A 22068-nucleotide genomic window follows, 5' to 3' on the forward strand; every position below is an offset into this window, starting at 1 on the left:
CTTTCTTAAGTATTCCAATATGAAAGTTAGAAAAGTTAGTAAATTTGAAAGTTTGAGAATGCTGTATCCTGCTAAGCCACTGGTGTTTCTACTTTCAGTACTTGGTGTGCTGCTTGAGTCATATTGATTTCCCAATACTTTTATAGTGTACAAAACAGGAAGAATGTAATAGCCTCATATGGCAACTGAGATGTTGATGGTTTTTTTCCCTAATTAAAGTATTTATTAAAATTGCAACAGGAATTGCTCAATGTAACAAGAAGCTGCATTTTCTCTGTTTGCAATCCAAGCTACTACTTGAACTGATTCCAGCTGTTTCTTGTTATTGTTCAAGTGCAAGCATTATCTGCTGTGTACGAAAAGTAAGGGATGTAGTTTCTTTTAATGTCTTTTCTAAATGTAGGAATACACAATTTGCAGGTCAATGGTGAAGTCTAACAATACCAAATTACTCATTAAATAATAATTTTCCTTGTGTCTGTGTTATCATTGTTTGATTTTTTATTTGAATGACATTATAATAATTAATATTGTGGAACACCAACTTGCTGTAATTAGGGTACTTAATTGTTTCCCTTACCTTAAATATTCTAAAATACACAACCTGGATAGAATTTTAGTTTTGAAATAGTGTTGACAGTTCACATTTACATGTGAGTTTTGTTTTGGTTTGTTTTAGTGAGAATGCTTGCAATATTTTTACTTCTAAAGTAAGTTGCAAAATTCAGGAACAGTGTTAGTGTTTTCTGCATCTAATATATATGGGTACCAAATACTTCCCCTTTTTTCAGGCAGAAAAAATCCCTAGAGCACCTGTTTGGTTCCTCTCAGGAGGTTTTAAGTTCTGGGATTTGATGGTTCTGCATAGCTGGTCATGTCCTAAGAGTGATCAACAGTCTGCCAGATTTCCTGCACAGACATTAAGAATCTGGTGAAAATCATCCGGTAGGATTTATTTTTGTGCTCTTAAGAGACTTGATTCATTTTTTCCCTTCCTACATGCTTGTGATTTCTCTGAAGGACGGGGCAAATATCAGAGGCTGAAGCCATCACCATCAATGTGCACCTTCCTCCTGGAAAACATGAAAGCTTTCCTTTTGCTGGTTGCATGATCCCCATACTGGGAGGGAGAGGTGGGTTCCCATGTGCTGCTCAGTGTTTTGGCTAACAGCATTTTACAACTGTGCACTCAGCCTCTGGTTTTCACATACAACTCATACACAGAGTTGTGTGTGGCTAGACATCTTTTTCATCCGAAGAAGAGCATCTGAAGTCTGTTATAAGCATTGCCTGTTATAAGCTTAGGTCCCCCATAACATATCCTTTATTATTACTGGTGGAATTCTTGGTTTAAAGCAGGAAGAAATCAGTGATAATGTTACATTTGTCAATATAAAGGCTTCCCGAATCTGAAGAATGCAGGGTAGTTTGGACCTTCTCCAAAACTTGATGAGGTGACTGGGTTAATTCTGTAGCTGCTTGTGAACTATAACAATAGCAGCTTAAACACAGGAAAATCACAGGATAATTTTGAGCATAGGTGAGTTTTAAGCATTTTGCTCCAAACTGCATAATGAACTTGTAAAAGCAGAATATGAAGTCCAGATTTCATAAGGCACAAGCCCTGCCTTTATCCATCTTCCTCTTGTACTGCTGATCCCTGCTTTTTCACAATATTTAAAATACAGCCTTTTTGTAAGCTGGTCCTTTGCTATTCTTGCATCCTCTGCTTTTTAGTTTTCCGTACCTTTACTAAGATTTCTCTTTCTGGGAGAATACCTCAAGAGTGTGAACCAGGCTGTGCTGAACAGCAGAGAAATGGGAGGATGATGTAAGGGCAAAGAAAAGGGTAATTAGAGCATTCTGTATTCAGAAATATCTCCTCAAAGAATTCACATAAATGGAAAGAAGGATTAGACCTCTGAATTAAAGGTCTGCCAGGAAATCTGTTGCTTTGAAGACCAAGGAAATAAGTGAATAAAAGCTTCACTAACATGGGGTTAAGATTATTCATTGGTGCTCTGTAGTTTTTGAGGATGTAGAGAATAGCTAATACAAAGACTCTAGAAACCAGAAAGTGCATGATTTAATGTGTTCGGCTTCCACTACAGGATTTTAATTCTGAATTTCTGGAATCATGCCTTGCTATATCTTTACATGCTCTATACAGCCTCTGCAGGTGCTCTAACAGCTCTGGGCACAGAACACCTAGGCTCTTTGCCTGGCAAAATTTGGATTTTTAAATAGGTATGGTAAGTAGGGGTTTTTCCCAGCACTGAGGTTAGTCTTCACAAATTATACCCGACTTGCCTGGGGTTTCATTCTGAGATACTCCTTTCTTTTACCCATTGCTATACTTTCAGGATTCATTGTCATATATGCCAGTAGGCTTTTAGTAATTCCATGACACAGAGGCATTTTTGTTCATCTCTAGGGAACTTTTCCCACACAATCAATTCAGTTCAGCCCTGAAAGGAGGCATTCTTGATTCTTTGGGATAAATATATACTCTTTTCAAATCACAAGATGCAACTCCTCCAGGCTGCTCTCACTAACAACTCCACTGGTTGCCACACTGAGTGTTAACATAGTGAATGCAGCTGGAGTGTTTGCAAATATGTGCCGGAATGTAAATGTGTGAATACAGCATAAACAATAACACATTGTTCTAGTTCATTCACATTTCTATTCATGTATCTTGTAGCAATTTTCAGGCCCCTGAGAACCATCATCTAGTCTGGACTCTTGGCTATCTTTTCTGTATGGATTTCTCAGACAGTAGCTTTCTTCAGGAGTTCGTCTTCGAGCTCCAAAGAAATCAAAAGATGGACAACCTCTACTAACTGCGGAGGTTTTCCTATCCATGAACACTTGTCACTGAACCATTCCAAGAGACTGTTGGCAGCACCCTGACTTCGTAACCAAGATCCCATTGCTGAGGTGATAAGTACATTATTTTTCATTGCCTAAGGCACAGTCTAAAAGCATCTGGGGCACCAGTGGCACATTTGAACTGCATTAACTTAGCTTTGTGAAAATTCAAAACATACAGAGTTAAAGAGTGTTTTTTTGTCATATTTCTTTCCATCTTTTCATGCGAAAATGTGGAAGAGAGCACTAGGCTTCTTAAAATACACCATTTAGGTCCAGGTGTAAGATTGCTGAAGTTCTCCTGCTTCATTCCTGTGTACATGGCTCAGCAAGTCCATACAGGCTGTAAGTCAGATGAAGAGGAGTTAGCACATGAGTTGCCTTAAGGGGAGATCTTAAGAGATCCAGCTGAGAAACAATACTTTTGTTGAACTTGAGTTTTGAGTACTCACTAACACCAAAACATAACAAGGGTTTGCATATTAACTTGTGGACTGTGTTTTCTCAGAGTGTTGGCTACGCTCTTCCTTTGTTAATTTTCTGTATGTGATTGAGCTGTGTTTTGGGAGAGCCATAGTCTCTAAAGCCTTAATGCTTTGTATTAATTTATCCATGGTACTTTGCCGGCTTATTATGAGAGTAATGCTTGCCAGTGCTCTCTATTAACTTTCATAGTTATCCTTGCAAACAGTAATTGATCTTTTGGTGAATTTAAATATCCTTCTTCAAAGGCATGCTGGGAGGTTTTTTTCTGTGGCTGAGCGATAATCTTTATTGTATTTACAACTTTTAACAAAGCTCTGGTTTCTCAGCTAATTAAATTGTGCAAGGTTTCTTTCTTTTTTCTTTTAATAGAAATACTTTCATCTTCACTGCTTTTTTACCTCTTGAGATATTTTTAAAATTAAAATGATAATATGAAAAAGCCACAAGACATGTGTTATCCAGTGTTGGCTTAGACATTTGTAATGGATTCTTGAGCCTCAAGTGAGAATGTATCAAAAAAAGTTTAATTTACTTAACCAGAATGATGAAGGAAGTTTGTTCATTTTGATACAATAGTAGTCAAATTTTAGTAGAATTAACTCATGATCTGTTGCTTGTGCATTAAGACTGTATTAATTTCCACTTCTTCTGTTTGCTGTATTTTCAAATATAACTTTTAAAAATGAGCTGTTAATGGCTCCTACATCATGCGCCTCTTCTTTTATCCTGCATATATGCTGCAATATAGGTTGCATTGGTAGAACTTACGTTATTTGAAATAGTGTCTGAAAATCTGTAATAGTATTTACGTGTTTCAGAATGCATATTTTTCTATATACACATATATTTTTACTTTCCTTTTAAATCATTGCAATGTTTACTACTGTCAAATCAGGTTAAGTCAGTAAAAGTTTTTTTAAACTTGCTCATGGGAAGAAAAAGTAATTATTGATATATTTTTACTGGATCAGGAAACTTTCTTAGTGCAAATGTGAGTTCTGTCTCACATCAGTATTCTTATATCAATTTTACATGAATTCAGCAATCTAAATGCTTTCTTCAGCAAAACAAGTCAAAGTGTTTTAATTAATAGTCTTTAGGGCCTTTTCAGTGTTCTGTCCTCAGAGTTGTAAAGTGGAAGGTTTTTATTGGGGTTTTTTAATTAAGAAAATTAATTTTGTCTTTATCTTACAACTTATTTTACCCATGACATACTGAGCAATGCTATTTTTTTCTGCTGATATGTGAAGTGTTCTAGAACTTTCTTAAGTGGAGTAATTTAGCTTTGTTAAACTAAATACTTTGAACATGTGACTGTGTGCTTTTTTCTCCTTGATGTTCTGTATTTTGAGAGGTTCAACAACTAAGGCATCTATGGGCTTCACAAAGTAGACACAGTTTTTTGGGGGGATTTTTAATGAATTTTTATATGAGCTGGATAAACAGTAAAAGGATAGTGTTACTCCCTTTCTGGAAGCTGCATTTGAGAAATCTAGTGGAAAAATGGGAGCTTTATAAATTTGACCCAAGTCTACTTATGTTGGGAATGGAGGAATAAGATTTTTTTGGTAAGCTACATTACTAAGGGATAGAGAAAGGTCGTGCCATATTAAAGAAAGGGTGCCAGAAATTGGAGTTTTTTGTATTTGTGTGAAAGCATATTTATGAGGACTAGGCTGCAGATTGAAAAGAAGGGACCCAATTTTGAAATGCTTGAAATAAGTTGCTTTTTACCATCATGTTCCAGGTAAGTATGCTTGCTAAGGACAATAACTCCTATGGTATAAATGAAAGTGTATTGTAATTAGAGATGCAGTAGGGGCTTTGGACTCTACAGTTAGTATCAATAAATGTGCTTTTCCTGATCACAGGACAGTGGTAAGATGTAAAAGCTACTCACACTTTCCTTACAGAGCAAGTTCTTTTATAACTAGCTAGAATTTATTGTTCTTCTGCAGCATTGCATGGGTCTCTGATTAACCTGATCTAGCTGGAGATTGTCCATGCTAATTTCCAGGGGGCTGGCCTAGATAATGCTTAAAACTCCCTTCCAGCACAAACCATGATTCTATGACTTCTTCTCATCAGTAAGGCTAGAATTGAAAATATTTAAAAATCAAACCCTGAAAAAAATCAAAGTCTGACTACAGTATATGAATTTCATCCAAAAGAAGCCTGGAAATCCCTTTTCAGTGTCTGTAGAGTGTAGGGTTGGAGAAGAAATGAAGAGACCACTGCTGCTGTTGTTTGGTTGTTTTTTTTAATTCTGGAATGTTAATACATGAAGGCTGTGTTATGATACAGTCTGTGCATAGGCTATTGAGGACAGAATGTATGACTTGTGGGATAAGCAAGTGTGCCTGATCTCAGGCCCTGATTGTACTTCACAGCATGTGTGGAGAACGTACTGTATCAATGTGAACATGTCTGAAGCTTTAGTAGTTGTGTTTTGTGTTTGTTGTGTTTTCTTAGAGAAAGAAAAAAGCCTTTTACCATTTTTCCAGTCTTTATTCAGGAATATTTTGGGGGGAAATATATTCTCTGATCAGCTGTCACCTAGGCAGTGTACTGGAATGTTCTCACTGATTTTATGGATTTAGAAGTAAAGGAACTGAAACTGAGGGAAACTTTGAATTTTATCACTGCCAAAATATTCAGCAGTTTTTAGCCAGTGTACTCTTTTGAGCTGCTTTGCTCAGTTTGATAAATTATTCACAGATGACTGCAAATTCTAGTCAAATTGCTTATTTAAATGCATCATTACTGGACACCTCACCAGCTTCTCATCCATTTTCAGCACAGTGTACTTCTACTTCATTACAAAGTGTATTTTGCTTAAGAAACCACTCTAATTTCCTGATTTAGTGGCTTTGCTGAGAAACTTATCATTTTACTATTCTTTTTAAGCTGTTTATGTGTTGCTCACATTGCAACAGATAAAATGCTTGACTGTAAGGCCTTTTTCATGCTTATTTGGACCAGTTTATATGATAATGTGTAAAGTAATCTGTTATTTAATGAACAGTCGTTTATTAGGTTTTACCCTCCAGATTTGGTTGGTAGATATTTCATACAGAATGGGTCAGGATTTCTGGATCCAATATGTCATAGTATATGTAGTCTTTTGCTATTCAAATGTTTTAGCTGATATGTGAGAACAGCTTGTGTCCAAATCCAAATTTTAAGGGGCAGACTGGTTCTCTTGGATGATACCACAAATGTGGTTAAATCAGTAGCCTTACAGAGTACAAAATTAAGTCCTAATGAAGGGGCAAGGAAAAGAAAAGATTAATTTATTACAATTTCTTTTATGTTGTTTTTGTATCATTTGAAACCCCACCAGCAACACAAATGAAGACCAGATACTTACTGTGTTTTGTCCTTTGCAACAAAAAGCCATTGCTTTTAACAAGCAGGTTGAGGCTGTAATAACAAAGCCTTCCCACACCTAACAGTAGGTGTGGGAGAGCCATATACAGATAGGAATCTTGGTTTCTTACAAAGGAACTTATCAGATTCCAAGATAACCCCAATGACTTTGTAAGCTACCCTGAAGGACAGACTAGCAGGTGTTTAGCCAGCTGCCACACAGAAGCACTGGTAGCCTTGGGGATCGGGCTGGCCACCAGATAGCCTATTGGCCAGAGCTTCCAGCAGGTCCCGGAGGTGCTGCCTTCAGGTCTGGAGCTCAGAAACCTCAGTATCTTCATTGTGCACAAGCCAGGACTGGCACTGGTTTGGAAATCCCAGCCTGTGGCTGTCTTAGTATTTTTTGCTCTGCAGCAGCCTGGGTAGAATGGTAGAAAATGTGGGAACTCTTGTGTCCTTCCCAGTCTTCAGGCCCAGGAAAGCAGTCAGAGAAGCAGACAGAAGAGAGGCATGTTTCTAGCTCGTCTTTTGTTAGAATTAAATTTTTTTTTCAGGGACATGTCAAATTCAGCATTTTCTATCCAAAAGTTACTGTACTGAAACATTCTTAACTGGCTGTATTGAAAACTTAAATTTTTTCAGCCTGAAAAATAAAAAAAAAAACAAAAAATTAGGAGGTTGGAAGTTGGTGATATCTTGCATATGTGTGTCTACAATAATACTGTTTATGAAGTCAGGTCAGAAAACTAAAATATCCAGAAGAGATAAAGATTTGGATGTTTGGTTTGCATGAAGGAGCTTGAAACAGTGTAAAATGTTTTGCAGTTAATTTAGAATTTTTTTTTTTTTAATTTGAAGGAGAAGAAAGATATTGGGCATAAGAAAGAGGTTATAAATAATTTCTAATTCTTCTCACACTTTAATTCTGATTTACCCTGTGACAGATTACAGTCAACAATTTGCAAGGCAGTGTGCCACCCAAGTTTTCCTATATGTAATCGTTAAAATCTCAAAACATTTTCATGCTTCTGTTTCTATTCTTGAGTATTTGTTCAACTTCTAAGCTCTTCGTTTAGTTTTTTAAAACTACAGAGCTTAATAGCAAACATTTGATCTCAATTAAATATTTTTATTTTAATTGCTAGCATACCAGAGAAGGGGAGAACAGTTTGTCTTGTTTTCAAATACATTTTAAAGCTTGATGAGATTTATTGTCAATCAGAGCATGATCAATGTGCATGTTCCTGACTGAATTTTTACCAAGATTACCTTGAGCACAATTGTTATCTTTGTCTAATATTAATTAAACAATACATCCCAAAGCACATCAAGAGTGAACAAATAAAAACCCAGGTGGATTGCTACTCTCTTTCTTTCTCTTCCCTTGTCTGCCTAGAATTGATATTTCTATTTGAAAATGCTAGATTTTAAAGTGGATATTTTGAAAAGTTACTGCTGTTAATGTGGCAGAGCAGATTTATCATTTAGAGAAGGAAAGATAGCTGAGAGGAGGCAAGAAGAGCAGATGGCCAGAGGCCCCTTTTCTGTTGTGCTTCATTATTGTGTGTCTCTGTGCAAATCCAGTACTTTACTACTAAGACTGTAATACTACATCATCCATTGTCCTGGGATTATGGTAGTAATGCAGACATCCACATTTAGCAGTAGGGTAAATTTTAGTTTAGAATGAAGGACAATGTTGAAATGTTCATAGAAAATTAAAAATAATAACAGAATAAAATTTTGTAAATCCTTCACCACCAACTACTTGAAAAGACTGACCATTTCAAGACATGTTCAGATTTTTTGAACTTTGTGTTGTTCTCACATGCTGGAACAGCTCCTTACTTCTGTATCAAATCTATAATGTATATTTTAGACATTGCCTCTTTTTTATCTCCTATTCTCAAGAGAGAGATCCTTAAAAGTAGCATGTAAAGATAGGCATTGGGTTTAGTGGCTTTATACTGTGGTAGCTATTGACTTGTGCTGAGAAACACTGCTCTTTTTCAAATATTTCAAATAAAAATCATAATCTCCCTTTTCTTTTTCACCATCATAAAATAAGTTATTCAGACATGATCCTACACTATGGCTTCTATGAACCACTTAACTTGGATTTACATAGTCTTTTATTAAATGTTTCTTACTGCTTCTAGTTTCTGATGTGTGACTTTGCTATTTACTCTGTGTTTGTTCATACAGACATATACCTGACAAGGTATTTGCTTGCTTTGTCATTGTTTTGTTTATAGCTCCTCTTTCTTTTAAATAAATAAATAAATAAAATCCTAAAGATGCAAAGATACTACTACATGTTACTTTTTTTACAAATTTGCTTTTAGAAATCAGAATAGATCTCACACAGGTCCTCAGTTTTCAAAGCAATTTCTGAGGAATAGGAAACTTTTCTTACTATTTGAGGATACTTTCATTAAAAACATTAAACTTGTTTTCACTCAAGTGCAGATTGCTTAGTTATATGCAATTTTTGAAGTGTGACAGGATCTTTCTACAAAATCTCCTAAATTCAGCTTTGCAGTTAAAATGTTCTTTTTATGTCCATTAGCTGAATGAAAACACAAGAAGAAAATTAAAATTAGTTTCTGTCGTGTATCTGAAAAAAGCAACAGAAGACTGCATTTAAAGACAAATTTGAATGAAGAAAGCTTCAGGTTGTTTTGGTGCAGAAGCAATTGGCTGTAGGAGATGAGATGATACGGAAACAGGAAGATTGTAGATTTTCAATTTGGACAAGAGCTGACTGAGAATGTTTTCTTTCTGTTGTGTGGAATTCAGTGCTATGATGGTAGCAAAATTAAATATTCTCCGTGTGTTCATTTAGCTACAGATTGACCCTTTTGGGACTCATCTCAAATGCAGAAGTAAAACAAACTGCTTCTGAGAGTTTTGAAGACTTTCTTTCCTCTGTGCCCAAGAGAATTAAAGGGAAAAAGAAGTGAAGCATGGATCAATGAACTTCTTTTTCAATTATTTTACAAAACAATACAGATTGCAAGGAATTAATCATCTAATGATATTTCACTTCTTAAAATTTTAATGAAAGAGATTATTCTCTGAAGTAACCTGCTGTGCCTGTTTCACAGTGGCAATATTCCCTGAAGCTATTTCTGACATCACTGAGTCTAATATGGTTTGGGATGTTTGATGGAAAATTAGGTGTGGGGGAGATGCTGGTTAGAGTACGCAGTATCTCGGGGATGGTACACAGAACTGAGGGTCTGGGCAGAGTGGATTTTTATCTTACAAACTGTCACATATACTGAAGCAAAATAAACAAATGGACCAACAGTGTGATATTCTGTCACTTCACAGTGGTAGAAAGCCTCCTTCTGAGATTTTGTAGGTGTGACAAAGTTAAGGTGCATGTTGCTATTGATGATGTGTTGGAAGTAGGACTGAAAACTTTAAGTCATGTTGGGTCATATTAACAACAGTATTGCACTCAATGGACAGAGAGTAAGGTATGTGGGTGGCTGCTTGTTTGTTTTGAGCTTCATGATTTTAAGGTTCAGTGGAGGCTGGTGGCACTAGCTGATCTTAGCTGTCAATATCCAGTGGATTTTTGGTTTATTTTTATTGTGGCTTAATATTTCACATGCTTTGAGAAACTAATATTCTCTAATACCTCTGAATTTACTTTGTTGTAATATATTTAGTGGTATTAATACCTTCTGATTTAGGGTGCATCACTCTTTAGATGAGAATTTAAGAATCTGTAGCTAAAAATCTGGTATTATTTCATTAGATTGCTCTGTCATATAGCACCTTTTTAAGTTCTCTGATCTTCATTATAAAATTAATTCAGATTTTTCCCCATTTCTTTAATGGCAAGACTTTTCCAGGCTTATCTGTCACAGTGTTTAGGAACCTTCAGTTCAATTTGAAGTGAATATTTGTCTAATTTATGTCCATTTGTTTTCATTCCAATGTTCTTTTACCCTCTTCTTTCTCTCTGTTGTATTTGTGCTCTGTAATAAACTTAAGGAATCCTGCATTTTGAAAGAATTTGAGGGAGCTGAGGTAAACTCTCTTTAAGCATCTCAATAATTAATTACTTTTAATTTTCTCCCTCTCTTTATACTGGTCACTCTTTTCTACATTTAGTGGTGCAGCTACATTGGTGCAGCTTCATACCACTGACATAGTTTTAAATGTTAAGTTTCTACACATTTTCTACATTGGTGCAGCTTCATACCACTGACATAGTTTTAAATGTTAAGTTTCCAGTACTCCTTAGGACTTGTATTCCCTTTCTCTTTCTAGATGCCCTGTACACTTCCTGCTTGATGATATAGAATATTATGTATAATATTTCCTACATATATTGGTGCTAGATTTGCTGAGCTTTCTAAATATTCAAACTAGCTATTGCAATATAATTTTAACATGATATTCTGTGCAGCATTTTATTTTCCAGCGATGATTACGTCAGTGTCATCAGCACAGATTGCTTTTGTTCAGTTCATTTTATTTAGATGGACCTCAGAAAAGTATCTATTATGTATGACCTCTGCAGATGCACTGTGAAATCATAAGCTGTCCAAATGTTGAGCTGCTTTTTTGTTGCACAAGTGTCAGTAAATTCACAGTTATCAAATACTAAACTGGTTCTGTCCAGAAGGACCAAGGCAGTAATGTGCATTCAGCAAGCTCTTTGTTTTCTTCATTGCTGTAAAGACAAAGATCAAAAAAACATGTTGTCAACAAGGAAAACTGGCTAAGTGAAGAACAGAGGTTGTCTCTGCAGCCTGTATTTGAGATTCTTACAAAGGGAGCTGAGGAGACACAGCAAGATCTTCAGCCAGAATTGTACTGCTGTTGTGCTGAATTTTATAAGCATACCAGGCTTGATCAGAAATTAATTTAAATAACTGTTAGGCTAATCTTAACAATTGCTTAGGTAAATACTGTTTCTGAAAAATGCTGTGACACATATTCCGAGAGAGAAAATCACTTTCAGCATCTTTAAATATTTCCCTATATGTAGAGTACATGTCTTGGTAACTTTTTTCCTCTTTTGCATCTCATTTCTCTGCTTTCCTGCAGAACACTAAAGATTGAGTATTATTTTATGACTCAAGATTAATCAAGTCATTACAGTAAATTATGGCTTTAGAGTGTTCTTTTTTCCCCCTTATATTATGAGAATAATAAGCTTGTCTATTGTTTACTTCTGTAAAAAAGCAGTGGGCATAAATATATGTGTCTATTAAAAACCTTAGTGTTAATTAGAGTTATGTTAATACAATCACCTACAAAAATCACAGAATTCTGTTAAAGGTGATGAAAATATTTATTTGTTCTTATTAGAAGTTTTACATGATAAGCAGAAGCCTTGGTGAAAGACATCAGACTCTTATGGTGGAGAAAAAGATACAACCTTAGAAAGTAAATAAATTGTTTAAATGTTGACATATGTGAATGTTACAATGTTATTCTTTTTTAGCTTACAGTAGACTCCAACTAAGACTAAGAAATATGAAGGGTCTACCCATATGTCCTTTGGATTAAATTTTAGCTGCTTAGGTCATAAAACAAAGAATCAAACAAACAAAAGGAACCCCAACAACAAACAGAACAACCACCAATGCAGTAAACAAAGTGTTCCTGATTGTTGCAAAAAGACAAAGCAATGTAATGGGTACTAATGCTCTAAAAAGTATTTCCTATGCTATAATGGGTATTTGGGATTAAATACTTTTCAAGAAATATGAATTCTTTTACTTACTAAATTCAGAAAAATTGTTGCTTTACTATTGAAAAAAACCTTCTGAAATCTTGGTAGAGGAAGGGAAATCTGCTGCACGTTCAATTTTGGGGTGGCTTGTGCTTCTTACCATGTGGTTGCATACAAACTTTGCAATGGCTTGAAGTGGCTACGCTTTTATGGGAGTGTAACATCTAACTTCATTCTTCTGCCTGAAAGTCTTTGTGTATTTGAAAAATTGACTCACATTACCCAGTTTGCTCCTTATGGATAAGAGTATGTCAGCTGAACTCTCCTGAACTATGCTGCTTTAACCAGGTGCATATGCATAGAAGTCAGCTGTCTTTTAACATAAGCTGATAAACAGTTGACAGCTATAGCAAGTCATTACCAGATTTGCCTGGGTGGAAATTCTTTTTTACGTTAATGTGCTGTCACCTAAAGCTGTATGAAATCTTTAAACATATTTAGACATGCTTAGGCAGAGTCTAGTGTTTAGCAGCAGGCTAGGAATTTCTGCAGTAGAGCAGCAGACTACATTTTAGTGAAATAAAGGGAGTCAGTAGATGAATTGAAGTGATAGCGTTGCACAGGGGGATTGCACAAGGAAGGTAAAATATTTTACCATCTAGAGAAGCAGTAAGTCCTTTGGCAGGAAAAAAATTAATCAATTACATACTTTTTGTAGTCTGAATACGTTTTTTAGTATTTTTACTGTAAATTTGATGTTCATTAATAGTTAATATTTTTATCCAGTATTTGAGAGGAAGAGGGCTCATTGGGTTCTTAAATTTGAAAAGTGTGAGTGTAGAGGAAAAAATATATACTAAATCTGCAGAAACAATTAAATCAATTACTGTACTTTGTGTTTACTTAAAAAATAATATTCTGTAATAATATTCCTAATTCTAAAGGACAACAACCATTTAATCATAAAGGAGGCTTTAGGAATGGGAATGCAAAATTGAAGGAATTATCCAGGTGTTGAAAAAAATATTGTGGTAAAAAATGCATGTTTGCAAGAGAGTTGATGGTGAGCAGTAGTTCTGTTTCATTACCAATGTAATTTCATAATAATAATAATAATAATAATGATACTATATTTTTTTCAGAATCCAATAGAACTGAAAGCAAGACAACAGGCTTTTCTGAGTTCATTCACATTTCAAAGTCATATTTGGCCAATTCCTGGAATTAAGCATGGGATTTTTTTCCTGAAAGGAAGTGAAGACCTCACAAACTGTGAGTTCTGTGTATAGAGAGAAAACTAGATTCTCAGGAAAGAGCAACTGGAATAAAGGTGGAAAAAATGGAACTGAGAGTTAAGGTGCTTTGGGAGTTAAAGCAAATTCCTTCTTATTGCATTATGAAATACATTTTTCTAAAGCTGAGTGGATAAAATGCAGTATGACCTTTAAGCAGCAACTTAATATATTCTTCTCAATTTGACAATGGCATGACAATTAACAGATGAAGGGAAGGCATTTACTGAGATAGCAATACAACTGTCATTGACTCATACTAACTTTATGGGCTCATACTAACTTTAAACTGGGCTGATACATCAGGAACTGTTTTTAATTGAAGTGAAAATGTTGGTATGGTCACGGAAGTAATAATCCTTTGGGAAGCTGTGCTCAAAAATGTGGTTGCAAACTTTTTATGTGAGTTTAAGTAAGAATGGATGGAACAAGTCTATGAATAGAGGTTGAAGGTTATTAGACAAATAAATTCACATGAGACTGAAGAAATCCAGGTGAATTCTGAAAGGGTGTCTGATGGGAATGCACGAATACTGCATTTGAAGACATTGGTTTCAGAGTATGCACAGTGAAACAGAAGAAACCTGAAAATATTATATATTTTTTAATATATAAAGCTGATTATTTTTTAAGAGAAAAGCTCTGCCTGCACATTTCCTTTATCTTTTTCATTGCAAATCTTTGTTCCATAATTTCTGGCATTTTGATCCATGGGATGACTTGCTTGAGAATTTGTCTGGTTTTGTGTTGTGAAGTAGAATTAAATTGAAGTGCCATTTGGTCTAATTCTGTAACACTAAACAAAAATTATAATGACCAGGAGTGTATTTCCAAGCTTATTTTGCCAATTAAACCCATGCACAGAAGGGTTATTTTGATAACGTAAGTAGATTTGTGGAAAATAAATGAGCATTTGATGAGTTTTTGAGGGCCAGACACATTGTTGCAAAGAGGTAGTTTCAAGGAGCATTGACAGCAATACCAAAGTGTTTGAAATACTTACCCTGCACATGCATGAAGGGAGAAGAGAAAGACTGAAGAGCATTTACCAGTTGAAATGGGTAGAATTTAAATGGCGTTGCAGTTCTGGTTAGAATGTGTTTCTGTCTGGACCATTGAATTGATTTCAAGTTTGAAAAGTTTGTTGAGGGCTTTAGGATTAATTTGGATTAGGAATGGAGTCAAGCATCAAATATGACTTTGATTTTCAGAATTCTTTGATTTTCTGATATTTCAAAATAAAATCTGTTGCACTTTCCATCCCTGGAAGTGTTCAAGGCCAGGTTGGATGGATTCCTGAGCAACCTGATCTAGTGAATGGCATCCTTGTCCACTGCGGTTGGAACTAGATGATCCTTAAGGCCCCTTCCAACACAAGCCAGTCTGTGATTCTACAATGAAAATAGCTTCCTTCTCCAAGACTGAGTCTCTGGCTTCTATGGTATTACTAGATATTCCTGTAACGTGCTTCAAAGTCTCTTGTTGAAATAAATTCTAACACAGGAAAAAATGCATTTGCTATCTTAGTTTTGTTTCATAGTAATTTCCCCCCATTTATTTTTTCTCTCCTCTGCCAGTTCTGCTTGGGCAAAACCAAATACAGCTATGTATTAAAAAAAAAAAAAAATGACACTTAGTTTATCCTCACTGTATAAAATGAATATGTCACAATTTTCAAAAAAGTAGTTTGGGACAAAAGATTTGCCTATTGAGAAAATTTGTATTGTCAGTCTCCTTGCTGTATAGACATGTGACCTGCTCATGTTAATACTGGCATTCTGATTCCATGCTAATAGGCCCATTGTTATTAATATATGCTGCCTGCTTCTGATCTGCTCTGCTTAGAATTCATGTGGGTTTTTAGTGTGTGTGACATTTAAGGGTTATGGATTAAAAAAATTAAATTTTCCAAAACAAAAAATATCTCATACATTTTTAACAGAGTTTACAATAGAGCTATTCTACATTTTCCCTCTAGCAAGATGGTACAGTATTAAATTAAGTGTTGTCATTTCTATGGTCATGTAAGACTTAATGTTCTGGGCAAAGACATTAATTGTCTTTTGAAATGGACAGATTGTTTTGCCTAAAATCTGCTTGTTAATTAATTGGATTTTTGAAAAATAACTAATTTTCAAATGAGATTTGAGTCTCAGTTTTTTGATAGAGACTTTTTTGTATTGTAGGCATGAGGGTTTTTTTAAGAAGTACATTGTGTGATGTAGCATTTTCTATTGGATCATGAAAGTAGAATCTAGGTAGGAGAGGAGTTCACATCATCACTCATGCAAAAGATGTCCAAACCTGGATTGAAAATAAATAAAAATTACTCAAGAGTCAAGGTGTTACAGCTCTTCATTACAACGCGAGGGAACCGAATTTACTGGTATATACAGATCTGCACTTTACTCTTAGTAAAAAATAGAAACTGCTAGTAGGAAATGATGTATGAAACAAGTTACCACTCTTAGAGTCTCCTAAGCTTTTTCAGAAGTGGCACTTTTAAAACTTCAGCTGTTAGTGTTGAGGATCGAAAAGAAAATGAAGTCGGCAGAAGTGTTTGCAAGTAATTTCATCTTTCTTCGAAAGGGAGAACTGAACATCAGTGCTGTGACTAGGTAAACTTATCAAGAAATCATTAGACTGTATAGCTGGTCTAATCTCATGCTGTGCTGCAGATGACACACAAACTTGTGAACAAATGTAGTATATCTTTGGTAAATTCTCGGGGATGCTGGAGAGCTCACTTGTGTACATTTTTATACACTTGTGTACACCTTTGCAGTTCTTTTACTCTACACTGGTGTAGTATTAATTCAGTGAACACAATAAAAGCTGGTACTTTTACCCTGTTTCATTCCCCCCTTTTGTCCACTGATATTTATCTTAACTATAATAAAATGATTTCATGCTAAACATTTACATAAGATGTGGATGCCCTTGAGCATATTTCATTTTTATTAGAAATTATTTGTAAAATGAGTTTATTTCAGGTGCATTTTTCTCCCTGTTATTCAAAAAAGCTTGAAGTGAAAAAAAAATGTTTTAAAGAACAGAATACAAGATTTTAAGTAACGAATGCTGCATATAAGCACCACAGGTGCTATATTTTCTCACAGGTTTTAGGGCAAGATTTTTACACTAGATAATAGTAGTGCAGAAGGAACCATTTATGATCTAACATGGATAGGCTTCATGATAGGGGGCCCAAAAAAAAAAATTAAAAGGCCCAAATAACATGTTCACTGCAGTTCACTGGAAAGCAGCTAAAAACACCAAACAAACAAATGATATAATAAAGCATTTACTACAGTTCACTGAGAAGTAGCTGTACTGGCAAAAATACTGGGCATACTTTGAGACTTTAACATCTAGTGAATGAAAGATTCTTAAAATTTGCTTAATTAAAGGTGTTAAAAAATTTATTGCACTGGTGGAGCAGAAACTTTTTGTCACTGCAAAACTTAATAATTTTACTTGACTCTATAAAAATATATATAAAAAAAATTCTCTCTTACTAGTGAAGCACTCTGGTCAAATCCTTATTCAATAGGAACAAGTTGATTGTAGGTAAATTTTTTAAATAGATGGACTTTGTGTTGGTCTGTTGGTCTGTAACTGTGGTCTCTCAAAATTGCTTTTTGCCATGGAAATACAGGGACAGACTGTTACTGAAGCCCAGGTACCCAATCTTCTAATTGGGTGTTACAGGGATGGCAAAAGAAGGACTGTCTTTCCCTCCTTGCTCCTAGAATAAGGAGTGATGGCAGGGCTGGACAGAAGTCACTCTTGCAGAGTCTTGGTTCTGAGGTCTGTCTTCTCCAAGGTCTGTGTTGATTTCTAGATTGATCTCCATGAACAAATTACTTTCTTTGTAATCCCAAGTCACAACTGATTTCACACATTTTCTTGATTGTGAAGCTATTTAAACCACCATTATCAGGGTGGAAAACATTATTTGTGAAAAAGTTAAATTTAGTTTTAAAATCCTTGCATTATTTTGTGCTTTCAACTGTAGCCGTTCAACTACAGAACATTTTGGAGCTTTCTGTAGTCAACTAGAAAGAGTGGCATGCTGGGATTATATTATATTATATTAATTATATTAATTATATTATATTATATTATATTATATTATATTATATATTATTTTGTAGTCAGCTAGAAACAGTGGGATGTTGGGATTATATGAAGTAACTAAAGTGAATTGCCTTAAAATTTCATTAATTTGTGTAGGTTTTGATTGTGAGTCTCTGTCAGTGTTTCTTGGTTTCCATAAAACAGTGATAGAAAAACATATTATTCTGGACACTGCAACACTAGGGAGATGATGCCATGCTGCATTAGAAAATAGGGTAGAAAATACAGCATTTTCTAGTAGCCAATGTTATTATTATCATCTGAATAATGGCCTGTGAGATTCATTCTGGTACAGCTTCAGAGTAGTGAAGTATTCCAGGCAACTTTTCAGTAAGAGCATGGTAATTTACAGCCCCATTTTGATATCTATCTTCACCTCTTCAGTCTCTTGTTTGCTTGGCAGTGTTGCCACATACTGGCCTGTAAATAGCATTATCAGTTCAATTCATAGCCAGTCAGTACCCAGCTGTGAAATAAACAAAGTCTAATTTCACAATTAGGTTAGCGCCATGGAGTCAAGGCATGATTTCACAATCATTAATACTATATCTCTGCACTGCTGGATTGCTCACAGTAGAATTGTAATGTTGGGTACAAGATAGCCATTCTGTCACATTAACAGGAATATATGTAGCTAATACAGAGTGTATGCCAGGCTTGTGTTTTTATGCTATTCTGGGATTCTGAGAGAATGGGCTATGCAACCACTAATGCAAAATTAATGTATTGACTTTCTATTAAGCACGTTTTAGTGGCTTGAGGTAATCTAGCTCCTTGTATTATCTGACCATAGCATTTTGCCTCTACAGCAAGAGCCCTGTGGCCCAGTGGTACTCTGAATGGTAGTATCTAGAGAGGTGTAACTGACTAATAGCTGCAATTTTTTATTCAAGAACTCTGGACCCTTTGGGTATTCACTCTTATACTTGCTCTTTATGGATGTTTTATACTCTCTTTAAAGTTTCAGAGTTATTGAAGTTTGTGTTCAAATTCTTTAATCACCCTTCAGTTGCAGCACTTTCAAACTGCTGGTGATAAGCAAATAGGAGGCAAGTAAGTCTTCAGATCCCAAGACTTGATTGTTCAACAGCCTTGTCTCTTGTGAACTTCAGTGGCCTCCTACCAAGTTATCCAGATCATCTTTCTGGCTACTCTCACTGCTTATCAGTCAGTATCTATTGAAATGACTTCTGCATTCAGATCTAGGTCTTTTAAAAGTGAAGAACTGTGGCCATCTAAAATGTGCAGTCTCCAGCTTCTAGGGACTTTGTTTGGATCAGCTCCCTATGAGAAGTATTTGGAGAAATTGAATGGTCATGAATGGATTGAAATTGTATTCCTTGTCAATTCTTCAGCTGAGGGATGGTTATTATTTGTTGCCAAACATGATTCTTTGTTATGAGGTAAACTCCTCAAACAGATGAGGTCTCTAGTATTTAACAGAACAAAGTAAAATCACCCGTCACAGTGGTACAATTTAATGCTACAATTGTTACATATAGGTGTATAGATTTGAGACAGTTTAAAGAGGTGGGTAGTCTGAAATGAGTAATTTCCTCCTTGATTCCAACTAATCCCTTCTCACCAGTAATGAATGAGATACCAACAGATGTAAGTGAAAAAATAACAAAGTGGCAATGGGCAAGAATAAAAAAGGTAACATTAAATAATAGCTAGATAGCAAAATGCTGCAAACTCATGATCTGCTGCACCAACAAAGAGACCTGAAATGCTGAAAATGCCCTTTCTGAGACCGTGCCCAGCAGGGACAGCCTTGGGCTTGTAGGCCAGAGGACGAGACGGCAACAGATTGCTCCCGGACGGCAGAGCTCATGGGGCAGGTGCAGCAGCAAATGGAGACCTGAAGGCTCCCCAGGGCCAGCACCCTCCCCCAGAGGCCCAGCAGAATGGGGTGCACTCAGTGTTCCCTGTCCCCGCTGGCCCAGAACACTCGGTGATCTGTGTCCCCTCTGGCCCAGGACACTCGGTGATCTGTGTCCCCTTTGGCCTGGGACACTTGGTGTTCCCTGTCCCCGGCTGGGCGGTGCTGCTGAGCCCCTGGCGGCTCGGTCGGAGCGGGGCCACTGCGGGCCAGTGCCTCGGCTGTGGACAGGCACCTGCAGAATCCTCCCCAGGGCAGCCCAAAACCACTGCTACAGCCTCTCTGAGATGAGGAAAAAGAAAAAAAAAAAAAAAAAAAGAAAGAAGAGCCCAAAAAGGAGAAAATCTCTGCTTAAGTGAAGATCAAAGAGCCAGTGAAGCGGGTACCACATGGCAAAACCCAGGAAATCTCATACAAGAGATGATTGTAAAAGCACCTGCGATAGCACACTTCTCACCAGGGTGAGAAGTAGGGTCTTAAAGATACAGTGAGAATTTTTTGGGCATAGAGATGAAACACAGTAACATTAAGGATTACTTCAGGACAATAGGACTGCAGGTAGATTCCCTATTCTTAACCTTCTTACAAATCCAGTATATCTCGATATACGAGGTGTGAAGAGATACTTCTAGTATCTCTTTACATCTGGTATATCTGGATGATAACCCTTCAGATCAACTCCCCTCAGTTTCCAAACATCTAACCTTTACTGGGGCTGTGCAAGACTGGAAGCAGTATCTCAGATGAAGCCATACAAGTGCTGAACAGAGGAGAATCACTGCACTGTGTCTGATGGATGCTTTTTGCTAGTGGAGGGAAACACTCTCTTCTCTTCTTCTTACAATGAAGAATTGTCTTCTTCTTATCTTTGAAGATAAGAATCTCTTGTCATTCATGTATTAATCTTGAGGGATTTATTTCAGAAAGAAAAGTTTTAGTTCCCAGAACAAAAAAGGAATGGAAGGTCTTTCTGGATCTTCAGTATTCTGGATTTTCATTCACTGTTGTACCAAAGATAGCTATTGTTAAATGGCTTGTAGCTTTTGACCTCTCATATATTTATTTTCACATTTTAATACTTTCAACACACAGAAAATATGAACAACTACTGAAGAAACATTTTAGTTCAAATACAAAACCTCATTTTGAGTATTTATCAAAGTTCTTGCTAAAACACACATGCAGTTTATTCAGTTTATTCACACATGCAGTTGACCCGTTATCTTGTAATATCAGGCTTTGTTACTACATTCTAGAATCTCATATCTCTGTAGACTTCAGCTTTAGAAGGATATTATATAGAAGGATTTAGAGGATATCACCAGTGCCACAAAACCCCAAGTGCTGTGTTTATCATTTTGAGAAGTAGATTGCCAGCTGGCAAATTAGCTGTTGGATCTATATATTCCTTCCTTAGGTAGCCACAGAGCCATTGCCTGACCATAGAGTTCTGCCTAGTTTATGGTTGTAAACCAGTCAACCTGTTTATCTCCAGAATAAACAAGACAGTCCAAATAGCATTACTTCTCTTTCAAAATAGTGTCTTAATCCTTTCAAAATAATGCTCCCAAGTATGTTAGACTGTTGTTCTCATTAAAGAAACTGGTTTGCAATTTGGGCAATTCAGTCTTCTGTGCAGGGTTTTGGAATTACTTTCTTCAACAGATACAAAACATTTCTCATGCCTGGAATTCAGTGGCATCTTCCCTTAGTGTGTGTTCAACTGTTAATTCTGTCACACCAGTAAGAAAGCACAGATACTCTTAATATGCTCCTCTATAAAGACTGCTGTCACCCTGATCCTGACTAGGATCATCAGGCTATCTTTCTGGTTCACCAGATCAGCTGTCACCCATTTATTCTTCTAGTTAATTTTTCTGCTGCTCAGACACCAGTTCTGCACCTCGAATGCAACTGGTTACTTCCTTGGTGCTAATAGCTACTTCAAAGAAGGTTGTGGAAAGGTAGGGAACTAGCAGCTGGACAAGAGGAAATGGCCTCAAGCTGCTCTGGAGGTGTTTATGTTGGATATCAGGAAGAAATTCTTCCTGGAAGGGGTTGTTAAACATTGGAATGGACTGCCCAGGAAGGTGGTAGAGGAAGTGTTCAAGAAATGACTGGGTGTGGCATATAGTGCTGTGGTTTAGTTGGCATGGTGGTGTTGGTCAAACCACCATGTGTTCCAACCTTAATGATGAGTGATTCTTAAAGAATAATATTTGCAAACTGACCTGTAATATCTTACTATTCCATTTTTCCCTTTGGAGGACTCATATGTTTAAAAGATAAAAAAGACATTAAATTTAGTTTAAATATTAATTTCATGT

The 22068-nt window shown here is 36.1% G+C and overlaps 1 protein-coding gene across 3 annotated transcripts in view; it reads left to right on the plus strand.

The window, feature by feature from the left end:
* Nucleotides 1–22068, plus strand: part of COMMD10 (COMM domain containing 10) — a 107108-nt gene that overhangs the window by 73100 nt on the left and 11940 nt on the right. The window contains exon 6 of one of the 3 annotated variants that reach the window (XM_068175658.1): nucleotides 14990–15034. The exons of the other annotated variants lie outside the window; for them this stretch is intronic. Within the exon in view, the coding sequence (XP_068031759.1) occupies nucleotides 14990–15019 (30 nt within the window). The 3' untranslated portion in view covers nucleotides 15020–15034. Of the gene's footprint in view, nucleotides 1–14989; nucleotides 15035–22068 lie in introns of those variants that run through there. 3 annotated transcript variants of the gene reach the window in all.

This window comes from Anomalospiza imberbis, chromosome Z, assembly GCF_031753505.1.
Source record: "Anomalospiza imberbis isolate Cuckoo-Finch-1a 21T00152 chromosome Z, ASM3175350v1, whole genome shotgun sequence".
NCBI lineage: Eukaryota > Metazoa > Chordata > Aves > Passeriformes > Viduidae > Anomalospiza > Anomalospiza imberbis.